The sequence below is a fragment of the Solanum verrucosum genome, unplaced genomic scaffold (genome assembly GCF_900185275.1).
Source record: "Solanum verrucosum unplaced genomic scaffold, falcon-dt-bn FXZP01000177.1, whole genome shotgun sequence".
In the NCBI taxonomy this organism is placed as follows: Eukaryota; Viridiplantae; Streptophyta; class Magnoliopsida; order Solanales; family Solanaceae; genus Solanum; species Solanum verrucosum.
Window position 1 is genome coordinate 1,264,220 of NW_026020401.1, and position 13,912 is coordinate 1,278,131.

Here is a 13,912-nt window from a genome sequence, read left to right on the forward strand (position 1 = left end):
CACAAAGTCTTTTTGGGTTGTTAATCAAAGACTTTGTAAATCTAATCTAATATTTTTAGTATAAAGGTCAAGTAATTTATTGAGATTATAACTTTACCTAGAAAAGTATGAAAGTAGAACGATACGAAATAGTAGTATAAAAGATTAATAAGTAGGAGTGTTTTATTTGTTGCCTATATTAATTATTGCACAATTATTTTTATAAAGTAGTTTCTTATTTTTAGACTTTTGTAAATCTATTATTTTGTATAATTTATGTTGTTTTTATTACTGTTTGTTCTCTCTATTACTTTTATTATGTCTTTTCTTAAATTATTGTCTTGAATCAAAAGTCTATTAAAAACTTTTTTTTTCTCACATTCATAAAATTATCGTACATTTTATCCTTTTTATACATCCTTCTTATATCATTATATGTGACTGCATAGAATATATTGTTATTGTTATTGAAAGGTCAAGTAAAATAAAGTAGACAGAATACTACTCTCATGAGCTACGTAAATGTTGAACTATTTTTCTTTTTAAATTTTATATAGTGATGAATGAATATATGTTTTATCTATCACATTTATATTTTACATCGTTTAATAATTCAAAATTTATAGTTAATAAAACTTCTAAACTTATTATGAATGTTCTTCGAAGAATGTTAAAGAGTTTAAACGCATTCAACTTTACATTAAGAATTAGATACTTTAATTTGTTGTTATTATTATTATTATTATTATTATTATAATAATAATGTAAGGTAAGGAATAAATATGTGCAACTCGATAATAATAATAATAATAATAATAATAATAATAATAATAATAATAATAATAATAATAGGATCTTCCTTACTAAATTAAAATATTATTTTTGTCCTTGCTTATCATTAAAGAAGATGATGAGGACATATATGGCGGCTTTTAGTGCCTATGTGACAAAATGATGAAGTGGCACCCTATGAGGTGGTTCATCCAATAGGCATAATCCACGTGTATTATCAAAAAAAATCTGATTTTTAACTTTTATTATACTAATAAAATAAAAATAACTAATGGATTTGAGGATATTTTGAAAAAATAGAATAAAAATTGGGGCCAAAGAGGGGGAAATGTGAAGAAAATTACAGCGGATGCAAGATGAAAGTTTACGTAGTCAATCAATTAGGTTAATAAGGTTTTTTAAGATATTAATTTATTGTTTGAATCCAAAAAAGAAAAAGGATATTAATTGATGTCTATCCCTTATATATTAAGGAATAAATGTCAGTGTTTGATAGTAAACGAGTCTTTTTTTTTTTTGCTTAAAACACTTTTAACATATGACGGTGGTGTCCTAACCAGCTTGTATGTACTTCGACTAATTTCACGAAATAATTACTACCTCCAGCAGTTTGTAACTTGAAAGACTCGAATATGAATTGAACAATCTTACAAGCCCATTCAAAGATTGAAACTATATATATATAAAAATTAATGTATCACTTTTATTGTTTAATCATTGATAAGCTTAATTTACATTTACATCAATTAAACTTAATGAGTGTTAAGTTAATATAAAATATCAATATAAGATAATATTTCGTTTTCTTTTAACTTAAGTTCATATATAATTGGAGTGTACATTGGATTAAGACTTCTAATTTGTTGATTAGAAAAATTACTTCATTAATGTCGAGGGCAGAGGTAGTTATCCAGCTTACTATAAATAATTATTTCAAATTACTTATTAATTTATTAAATAAAGACAAATTACTTAATTTTTTAAAATTTTATCAATAAATAATATTTTTTGAAAGTCTAAACAAGTTTATAAAATTTCAAAAATAATCTTTTCTCTCAAAAAAGATAAATTATTAAAACAAATCTTATTAATATTTTTAAAAGACGTCTAAAAAAGAATTAGCAAAAGATATTATGAAAAGAAATTTGTGGTAGGTGGGCAACTGTATGGATAAAGTATAAACTACTTTTAAACGTGTATCATTCCAAAGCCACGTGCATAAGATGTTCTACTTGTCAAACATCACTACATTATTATTAACATTAATGTTAATAAGCATCTGATCATGCGATATCATATTCTCCAAAAATTATAATTTTAGAAATTTCATATCATAATTTGAGATTTTTCAAATATAAAAATTAGCTCACAAGTTAAATATTTTGTTAAAACAACCCTACATTTATATTCACGGACCATTTATTTCATATGTAAATAAAATTTATAATCATTTTATTATTTTCACAAACATAAAATTCATTGTTACTTTATATTGGATGAATATAAATGATAAAGTAGAAATTGATTTGGTAAATATAAATAAAAACAGAGGGAGTAATATTTTTTTTTTTTGATGATTTCATATCGCATAACTAAACGAGCCCTAAATTTATAACCAAAAATCTCGAGTTTGAATCACTTTGAGTACAGAGTTGTTTTTGTAAGAGAGCATTTAACCTCTCAATATGAGACTTTTTCATTTGTATTTAGTTGAACTCCAATGTGAATATTGGACGCCAAATAAGGACAAATAAACATCTAACTAAGTCTATTCAAACTTGACTTCAGCTCACAAGTAATAAGTACTCCAACTTTAAATATGTATATCTAAACACCTCAACACATTTGCACTGCATCAATCAAATACTCAAACTTAGAAAATGATCATCTAAACACCTCCAAAATTTAAGTGTCATGTTACCGTCAAATGTCCACAAGACACAGTTGACAGTTGAGGTTTATAGAAGTACACTCTTGAAGTTGGAGTACTTACTTGTCAGTTAAGGCCAGTCCCACCACAACAGAATGCTTGGATGAAGGAAAAAGAAGAAAAAAGGGTCAATGGCACCTGAATATATTCAACGTAGCATACATTTCATTATGTACAAGTTTGAACTATATCAGTCACAACATGTTTGACATCCCTATAGGCTCTAGCGCTTTGTACATGTAATGCAAATGATGTAAGAGCATCATACATAAAGTACTAGCAATTACCGTTCCAGAAATGCAGGAATGACACTACTCACGCTTGTCCTCCTCAAGATCTTCTCTTTGATCAGTTACAAGATCGGTTGAAACAGATGCTTTCTTTTCTTTCCTTTCGAGCTTGGTCCCCGAGTCACTTACCCTCACTCCAGTCGTGAGAGAGATGGCTTCCTCATCATAATCATCTGCGGTCTCACCAGAATATGCATATCTAAAGTCAGCAAGCAAAAACAGTTTTAGCAGATAATTCCCGGTAACTTAGTTGCAGTACTGTACTTAAATCAACCATGAGTCGGCTATTCCTGCTACACAAGTAGGAGCTATATTATTTCTTCACTGACAAAAAGCAAGAAAGGCTGACGAATAGAATCAGAATCTCAGTACTGGAGAAGCTCCATAAACCTATTCATTACAAACATATATTGCAAGACTAGTGACCACAGTAGTTATTATTCCTTTACGCTTTTTTTCATTCATAGATTGCGCTTTCTGGAAGAGTAAGCAGTGACATTTTAAATTGCCTTCATCTTTCTATTGCTCATTTTATCATCCGTGGTATGTCCCTTTTATTACCTGTCATCCCTTGGAACATTCTATGCCACAAAAGATCATTCACACATGACAATTAGAAAATACTGTTGAGTACAATATCCATTAAGAATCTTGAAAAGTGAATAGCCCATATCAAAGGTTACCAATGATAATGACATAAACTAGGTTGACTAGTGTAAACACCAACTACAAACGATTTTGTCAAACCATTTCACAGAAAGGCTAATAGAATAGAAAGAAATAAGGGTCCAGTTTACAACATGTACCTGGTTGGGTTACTGGAAGGAGCCCAGAGAAAACATACTACTACCAACAACGAAAAGGCAAGCAAACTCCAGAAAGCTGGAATAATCCAGGAAATTCGCCATAGCTCACTTAATGGGTCACTTGCATTGAAGTACAGCTGAACCAGAATTAGATGAGTGAGATGAAAAGCAGCATTAATCTAGCATGCATGTCAGGCAAAAACCATTAAATGACATCACCACTGGTAATTATCTGACATCTCTACCTCATCTTGTCAAATGTAGGATGAAAAATGATAGTGGGTTATTTCGATCTCCATTCTCTACCCACAATTACCACTTGGTATATTCTTCCCATTCTATCAACTTAATCTCACAGTATCCAAATGTTTAAACTACCAAAGATACCTATGAACAATGTGTGCGAGAGAGAGATTTAAGTGAAGCCAAAATAAGTAAAAGAACATGCATATATGTTCTCACTATAAACTATCATCAGAAGTTACAAACTAGATTACCTCATATAATATACTCACCTGCCTTCGTGCTATGCAAGTTCTGTTTTCTTACCATACCCACATCTTCAACAAGTAAAAAAAATCCAAATGTCACGTACCTTCACCTTAAATTTTTACCACCTTCATTTTCACCAAGAGACGCTACTCCTATGGGTATCATGGAACTTACCACCACTAATTAGAAGAGGGATCTCTTTATTGTCATTGAGTGCTCATTTCTGATCTAATATACTACTAAACTGATCAATAAGCTCTTTCCACCTAAGAGCGATTGCAGAATGCACAGACTCATACCTTCTTTCTTAACAGCAATATCAGTAGGACAGGGATCTCAAAGATAAGCCATATTTCATGTATTTGGACACCATTCTTGTATTCAGAACTTGAAACTACATTACCTCATAGCCAACCCAAGCAATGGAAAGCAGCACAAAAATTGCAAGGGAATTGGTAAACTTTCTATAAAGATCAAGTTTTGCCATGCTTTTCCGCATCTGCAGTTGAGAGTGACAAAATGATCAATAACTGCATGAGTAAATACACAAACTACAATAATAAGGTTAATATGTCTCATGCTAAAATTTATTAAATAATATCAAGAAGGTTGTTTACTCTCTTCTCTTCTATTATCGTTATCCTTTTCTCTTTAGCCAAGAAGTAAATTATATGTTTGCACACCAACATTATGACGAAATCAACAAATAAGGAAGAATGAACACACACATAATATATAATTAAATATATTTAAAGAAAATATAAAAATATTATATATTTACATATTTGCAGATACATTTATACAGAGAAAATCCCACTAAAATTGGTTCATTTAAATGAAACCGAGTGCTAATGCACTTGCACTTTTCCACAGTTTGCTAAGATCCTATAAGTGGAATCATCATTTTACTCCAAAATTTACCTGTAATTTTTCCAGTGTCTTGGATAATGATGAGAATATCCACAAAATAAACGATGCATCCAAGAAAACAACAGGCAGCACCAAATATATTCTGGTTTTCCTTGAGAAGTCATTGATGCTGCCCAAATGCTCCACAAGTTCAAGTGCCTCCGTAGCAATAAAATACATAAGGGCTAACAGAAACACTTTTGAGGTTACACCACCAAGAGTAGGCCGCACGACACCATAACCCATTGAAACGACTAAAAGAAGCACACGGGACAACGTCTTTTTTACAGCAGTCATTGTGACTGCCCATATCGTAATTACCATAGGTCTGCTTCCAGTGGAATTCAGATTTGCATATTCATAATACCAGAGAGCCATTTCAGACATGCCAAGGGCAATAACAGCTGTAATCTGGTAATGTAGCTGTATGACATCCTTCCAGAACTGGACAAACCTTAGAAACCAAAATAGACCAAGTACAAGATAGGCTAAAGAAGCAAGTCCGTAGAAGGTCATCAATGGTACCATTCTCCCTGGTAAATAGCCATCTGGATTTTTCCATACTGTTCTGCCTCTGATTATTGTTCCCTTAAGTTCTGGGTCACAAAACATGTAATAAAGGTAATACATGCCAGTACGGTTTATTTCAACTGTTGTGGGAAGCATATTTGCCTCCTGATTCTTTCCTTCAAAAAACGTCTGAATACGTAGTGGCCAAAGTGGGTTGTCTTGGTTGTGCTGAATTATTACTTCTCCGACCGTGCAGAACTTCTCTTGAGCAAGTTTTGGAGTACAACACAGAGCATTAGACTTTGCAAAAGCATCTCCAATCCTTTCTCTGTCTCTGACCTCAAGAATGATAGTTTCAATCAACCCAGTTCGACTCTGCATTTCATTTTTCGCATTAGCAGACTCCGTCGTCCTCAAAAAGACAACATCTTCAAATCTGCAGTGCCGAGATCAAGTGTGAGTTAGCAATCTCAAGGTTCATAGAAGAAAATTGAAAATAAATGGACTAGAATGAATATGCTAGTTAATGAGAATCTCAAACTAAAATTACTACCCAGCTAAGAAGTAAGATCTAAAAAGGATGTTAAAGAAATCATAAAACTTCTAGCAAATATTTTGAACAAAACAGAGTAGCTCAGTCATCACAAAAATGTGTTTCTTGAGAACAGAAGTGAAGGAAACTTAACAAAGAAAAAGATGATAGTTTCCACAATTTGTTTGAAAAAGAAAGGAACTTTTTCTTTTTTTCTGGCTTTTTAACAGGTTTCCTACTTATCAAGTGCATCAAAAATACAGAAATACGAAATAAGCTAACTTTCCTACCTTTTTATATTTCCTTCTGAACAAAATGGGTAAGGAAAGAGATAGAGCAAGCAGCACCAAAAGAAATAGTCATAGTTTTGAAACCTTGAACTCAAAATTGCCAAGTTCAGTTTACATTCAATACCGCTAAAGCAGCAAGCCAGCCAACTGTTTATGTATGCTTGCGTGATGATCCACACAAAATTCATACTAGCAGCAGAGATCTAAAGCTGAGTGTATGAAATAAAACACACTAACTTCACTGTTAAGCACTCTGTAGTAGAAGCAATGATAATAATGCCAAAGTAATTTATGACAAGCTTCAAACAAAAAATAACAAAAGTTCCAACTCGTCTCAGCCCCATTATACTATTATTTTGAAGTTTCTTTGAGCTTTTACCATTAGCTAACAGAACTTATGCCACAAATCAAAACCCAAAAAGAAAAGGAGGGTGGGGGTGGGGGTAAAATAAAGGGAAAATGGCACTTGCTAACAAACCAAGTCAATCCCTATTTCACCAATCGCCAAAAACAGAACAAAAGGATATGAAACATCTGGCTCCTTTGTGTACCATCCACAATTAGAAGTTTCCTACAGTGGGACTCTTTCCTTTTAAACACACAAAATGTGAACCAACTCCCATCAAGTTTTTAATTTATTTCAGGAGAGGATTCTAATCATCTTTTGTTGCATTGCAGGGACTTACAACCATGGACTGTTGCATTCCCATTGTTGAATATCCTTGGGTGCTACCAAGGCCAGTGGATGAAGCAACTACGAGTTGGAGATTGGAGAGGACCGGCAAATGGAAGGCAACGTGGAAAACGTCACCACCTTGCCTCTTTTGGAGTATAAGGAATGAACATAATAGAAGATTGCTTCATAATACTGAAAATGATATAAGAATTAACGAAACCTTTTTATTTTACTTGTATGTTTGGTTTCAGGAGAAAATGCCATGTTGTGTTAATAGTTGATCAAATATGGTGCAAGGCAATGTATGACTCAAGCAGAGTCACAGACACATCTTGTACTTTTTTTTCGATACCTACTGGTGTCTATTAATGAAACTTCCTTTTTTGAGAAATTATTAATGGAACTTTTTGACATTATTAAATCTAGTTTTTCATTTATATTGCAGATTGACATTACATCCGTGACCCTTTCTCCAGCCTCGGAATGTTACTAGTTAAGGAGTCAAATGAAACAGCTAGGTGCAATTATCAGGTTTTGAGCATCCTACACTTCTACTTGATTACAGGTTCGCACAGCCAATTTCAGCATCGACATATCAGACAATCCACCTGAGAGTCTCTAGATTACTTGTCTGTGTTTCAAGATGGCTATTCTGGATAACCATTTAATTACAAAGACACATTAAAGCAAGAGAACAATATATGAAATGCTACATAATTTACAAATTTCATTTCACAAACTCAAATTTTAAGAGGAAGTTTCTTCTATTACTATTATGGATCCATACTGTACTGTACATATTGCACTAGAATCATACTCTTCTTTATCACAATCCTCTCCTGAATGGAATAACACCAAAGATTGTTTAGAAACTGATCTAATAAGAACAACTTTTAGTCAATAAGATGGGCATTTTTCTGAATGATCGTCTCTATGAAGTATATTCATGGGGTAAACACTTGAAGCTTCAGCAAGTGCACTTCTACTTATGTGAAAGGGTGGAACAGGTGTCCTTGCAAGTGATAAAACTATCAACTGTCAAACACTGAATAGGCGTTTGAACATTATTTGGTAGAGATTTGAAAAAGTAGTATTTGAAATTGAAGTGGAAAAAGGATATTTGGAAGTTGAAGTTGTGTTTGGACATGAAAACAGAGTTGAAGTTATGTGAGTCAAAACTTGGAACTCCTAAAACTTGTTTTTCAAACTTCAAATTCTATGTTTCGGGTTTGAAGTTGGAACAATGGGTCAGTTTGATTGACAATCTTGGAACCAAAATCTATGGCCAAAAACCAAGCAATGCTATGTCAGCATCTGCACGACATTCAAGAGAGGGGGCTAATTTGAACCACAATAGATTTCTGCACAGCTAATGCTGCTTCTACCAGATTGTTTATCAAGTTACTGATTAGATGTCATTGATGATTCTGATTACATCAATAAGAAAGTTACTCTCTGCTATATCTCGGTACATAATCAGGTAGCACTTCTTATCAAAAAAAAAAAACATAATCAGGTCACACTTGGTCCAAAACTTACATAAAATTATTGGCACAGTCTAAAGAATATCTGTCTCTGTTGCAGCATAAGAATCAACATGACTATAATATCATTTTTAGTTTTACCATAATTTGAAAAAAAAAAAAAATTAATACAAAGAGAAGATCCAAATAAATTATTAAACACAAACAAGCAAATAAATTAAAACTTAGTAAGAACAAGACGACCTGATTCAACCCAAGTAACTTTTGGGAAGGTCATTGCTTAACTTAACCCATTTACATCCACCCAAACTCAGCTCAATCTGTCCATTTGACACCCCTCAATCATCCATATGAATTCTCACTACCAATATAATCAGTATTCAACATAGACATACTAGTTTTACGCTGATCATGAGATCATCAACGTACCACAACCCTCCTCCTTCATCCGCTTGTGCAGGATTAGGACTGCCAATGTGAGCACTGAGCACCACACAGGACGGGTCACAGTAATCAAACAACTACCTTCATTTAATCTCTAATAATACTAAAACATACTGCATCTGCATGCAGACTCTAACAAGATGGTAAATATTAGGTAAAAGCATAAAGCTTGATCCATCAATCACTAATCAATCAACAAGCTGATTTCACTAAAATCGTACTAAAGTAATTTGTAAAACTGAAGGCGCGTGTGTATGAGATAGAGCGCGTGAGGTACCTGATAAATGTTTTTCCTTCAAGCGGTTTATCTGGGGAAACATTTGATGACGATTTGGAAGCATAGAGACCCTCAGTTCCTCCATGGAAGAAGAAAGCATTGGACTTCGGAATAAATTGCTCATCTTTGTACTCGTGAATTGAAGCTGACACGTTTCTGAAAAAGTTGAAAGTAAAGAAAATTAGAACTAGTACGTCGGAAGTAACGCGTTTCATCGGTAACCTCGTCGTGATTCGCCGTGTACGGAGGAGCAAAAGGTGGTGGTCCGGTGATAGTAGAGTTAAGTTAGAAGCAGAGAAACTAAAACAGACATGGAACCTACTAGAGTCATTTAACTCTCATTTACGGCGTCGTTTCTAAGAGAACATTTTGCTATTAGTATTTGTATTTTTTAGGGAAAAAGATACCCTCAACTTTGTCATTTAGATCTGATATATCATTGTTATAAAAGTGGCTCATAAATATCCATACTATTATACAAATGGCTCATATATACCCTTTTCCTCTAACGAAAGTGAAAAAATTAATTTTAGTTTAAATTTTTTAAATTATTTTAAAAAATATATAATTCCATATGGGTATATTTAATCCTCCTCAAACATATATTATTTTTAAATTTATTTTTTTTCAATGACTAATTTAGATTTATTATTTTGATGGTCAAATTTATATAAGTTTTGATAATATTCTTGTAAAATTTATTATAGATGACCCAATTTTTTTCTTCAAATACAAAAATTAAATTACAATATATTCGAAAAATAGTTTTAAATTATAATATAGCCACAAAAAATAGTTTTAAATTTTTTTCTTTACACTAAGGAATGAAAGAAAAAATAAAATAAGAATAAGAAACTCAAATAATGATAATCAAAAAGTCGAAAAATAATTTATGTCCGAAAAAACTAAAATATACCTTGAAATTTTCTAGAAAAATCATATATACCCCTAAATAATTTTTTTAAGAGATCGAAAGTTAAAAATATAAATTTAAAACTAATTTTTTCACTTCCGTTAAATGAAGGGTATATGTGAGCTATTTTGTAACGGTAGGGGTATATGTGAGCCGTTTGTATAACGGTAAGGGTATATATGAGCCACTTTCATAACGAGGGGCATATCAGCTCCAAATGACAAAGTTGAGGGGTATATCAGGCCCTTTTCGGGTGCAACTCTTCGGGTGCGCACATGCTAAAACGACTATTTTTATACCATAGCTTACAAAATACATAAGAAAAGTAATCCGCACAAGACAAACTTGTCCAATGCGACGGGCTCGACCCATGCTAGTATTTATATTTGTGTATTGTGTGGAGAATTATATATATTTTTTTAAACAATTACCTTGTTAATACGGTAGATATAAAAGAGCATGAAAGAAATCCAATTTTGTTATATTAATTGACTTGTTAGTTGTTATATATATTTTTGTGGAGGTCCGTAAACAAAACAGCCCAAAAAAAAAAGATAATCAACACACATTTTATGTTTCAAACAAAGAGAAAACTAAAATAGTATAAATAATTTAATTATTTAAAATTTCAAGCCAATGTTGTTAGAGCAATTTTTTGGGCGTTATCATTTTTAGATAAATCTAAAAAGTTAATGAATCCATAAATGATTGAAAATTTTAGAATTAACTTATAGAAATGATTTGATCCAAAAGACTTGCATTAATCCACAATTTTGTATTTGTAATTTGGGTAGAGAGACTTGGCTATGTGCTCTTCAAAATAATAATAAGAAAAAATAAATTTATCCATCGATTTTAATCTAAATCTAACTTGGGTAATCACCTATCCATTAATTATATTTTTGATTAATCTAAAGTCTGATTAAATATAACTCAATTTATTAATTTAACACATTTAAGAAAGATCAAGTAAATCGGTTGATATGGTTTTATTCCTTAAAGAATTGCATATTATCACACAATTACGTCACATTGAACGAAATCAAGATAATAATTAAGATTTTAAGAACCAAAGATAAAAATAAGATTATGTTTAAGAATTTTGATCTTTTTTGAAATTATTTATTATGATTTAGATTTACACTTATTAAGTGATTTTTTTAATAATAAATACAAAATGAATCAGAATTATTAAATTCTGTCAAATTTGTCAAAGACTTGTCGATTCACCTAAGAAAAAAGAATCCAACAATAAATTACTTCTAATAAAGTTCAAGACAATTAAAATCATAAAAAAAGGTATAACATCAAATTTCTAAAAATGTGATTGTCACAATTCAACTCAAAGAGTTTCATAAATAAATGTTACTCCCACTTTTGCTACCTAGGTAGACTCTTTGGCTAGTTTAAGCTATGATTTGATTTATAACATTCGTTAAAGTAAGGGGAAAAAAGTAGGAGAAAGAATCGTGATTTTCTTGATTCAAAATCCCCCCCCCCCCCCCCCCCTCTCTTTAGAGACTAGAAATTTTAAATTTGACTGTGCATATTTAAAAAAAAAAACTTTAAAAAGTGTTTTTCTTTTTAATGAATCTTACGTAATGCAAGTTAAGATTAATGGATGATGGAATGTGAATAACGAACATTGAATTACAAAAAAAGAGAGAAACTATTCCTTTAATTTGAAACAATACACGTTTAGAGAACAAAACAAGGTGGTAGATGAGTTGGACCTTTTCCTAGCCTTATCTTCATTTAGTAATTATTTAGGTACCAATCCATCTATTTTATACTAATCAAGTTATCAATAAACTTTCTTGGTAGAAATAAAATTTAGTCTTTCTGGCCAAAAAAAAAACCTTTAATTTGGGGAAACATATGAATATATATAATTTGATCAAATTTTTTTTACTAATATGATCAAAATATATAAAATTTACATACCGATTATGTATATTATATTTTAAATATATAAAGTCTATATATTTGTGAGTTATTTTATAAACTAGATTACTCAAACACAATGAATTGAAATTATCTCATTAATTTGACAATTTTTTTGTTGGCATAATTTACAAGTATGCACTTTAATTTGATTTCACCTAACATCTATGTCCTACAATTTTGAATGTGCATAAACACTTAAATTAGTATAAAACTGAATAAATAAACACATTCATCCTACAAGACTATTTTGGTGTCCTATGTAGTGTCATGTGTATTATGTCATGTAGGATGTGTATGTATACTTCTTTAATCTTATTATTTATTAATTTATAATAAAATGTATTGTATTGTATTAATGCATCCGTACTATTACATTGTTTTGATGAATTATATTATTTCATATCGATTGATAGTGTCACACAGTGATATAAAGAATAAATTTTATTATTAAAATAAGTTAGGATAATTAAATGATATTTTTTTTTATTAAATGTAATAAGTAAGCAAGATGAAGGGAAAAAGGTAATCACGTGTCAAATTAATTGTTACATAAAATGATACTTTTTATAATTAAATAATTAATACAATGAATTTTAAAATATATATAATAAAATTAAAGTAAATAATTAAAACCCTCTAAATAAGTTGTTAATTAGTAATTTGTGTGACTATAATATCTAAAAGTTTAACCAACAGATAGGTAAGACACATTTTGTTCACCTAATTAATTATGTTTCAGTGCTTCCCTTTACTTCACTTTTCTTTTACGACTTAATTAAGTATGCACGCGTGAGAATTGTTTGATCTAAATCTGTAATGTTTGTTTGTTTTACTATCATGTTGAATTATATGATTATCATATATATAAATTTTAATTAAATTAAATATTTATTTACATAATTGTCTCCATGTTTTTTTTTCATTAATCAAACTAAATCGGACATGATATTGCCAAAGATAAAACTATTAGGGTGTGTTAGATATGGTGAAAAGATTTTTTCATGTTTAGTTGGTCCAGTGATTTAAAAAAAAAATGAGTTAAAAAACAAGTTTTATAAGTAGCATTTGCTGAACTCCTCCCTTCCGGCTTCCACGCCCTCAACCCTCACCCTCGTCTCATTTCTTCAATCCTACTCCCACCCCTCGCGCCCCCATCCTAGCTCACCCCCACATCTGTCCCCTCCAACACAGTAACAGAGTCACCTTATGCTAAGGGTTAAGATTTTAAATTTACGTATTTTTTTTATTTTTTTATATTTTGATATTTCTCAATGTAATTTCTGACTCTGTCATTACACCAATAACCACCCCACTTTATCACACTCCATTTGTTATTTTATTATCCTCCCATCATAATTTTTATTTTATTTATATATATATATATATATATATATATATATATATATATATATATATATATATATTGTCAATTGTGTGTATTTCCACTCTAGACATCCCCACCCAAATTTTGGCGAAAGTTGGAAATAGTGCATACATTGGGTCCCCATCTTTTATTTTTTGCTAGTTGCTAATGACATATAACTCCACTTAACACATCCCATCCATCTTTCTACAAGCAAATTAAAGATAAATATATTATCCCCGTGTGTTGAGACCAATCTCAAATACTCAAAAATAATA

General features: G+C 30.9%; 1 protein-coding gene across 1 annotated transcript; it reads right to left on the minus strand.

Moving 5' to 3' along the window:
* Window positions 1-2,821: 2,821 nt before the first annotated feature.
* On the minus strand, window positions 2,822-9,738 carry LOC125840028 (uncharacterized). Its single transcript, XM_049519011.1, has 5 exons — window positions 9,412-9,738; window positions 5,211-6,144; window positions 4,693-4,788; window positions 3,798-3,934; window positions 2,822-3,190 (listed from the first exon to the last, which is right to left on the minus strand). Exons 1-5 carry the CDS (start codon window positions 9,624-9,626, stop codon window positions 3,013-3,015), a joined length of 1,560 nt encoding a protein of 519 aa, XP_049374968.1. The 5' UTR covers window positions 9,627-9,738; the 3' UTR covers window positions 2,822-3,012.
* Window positions 9,739-13,912: the final 4,174 nt, after the last annotated feature.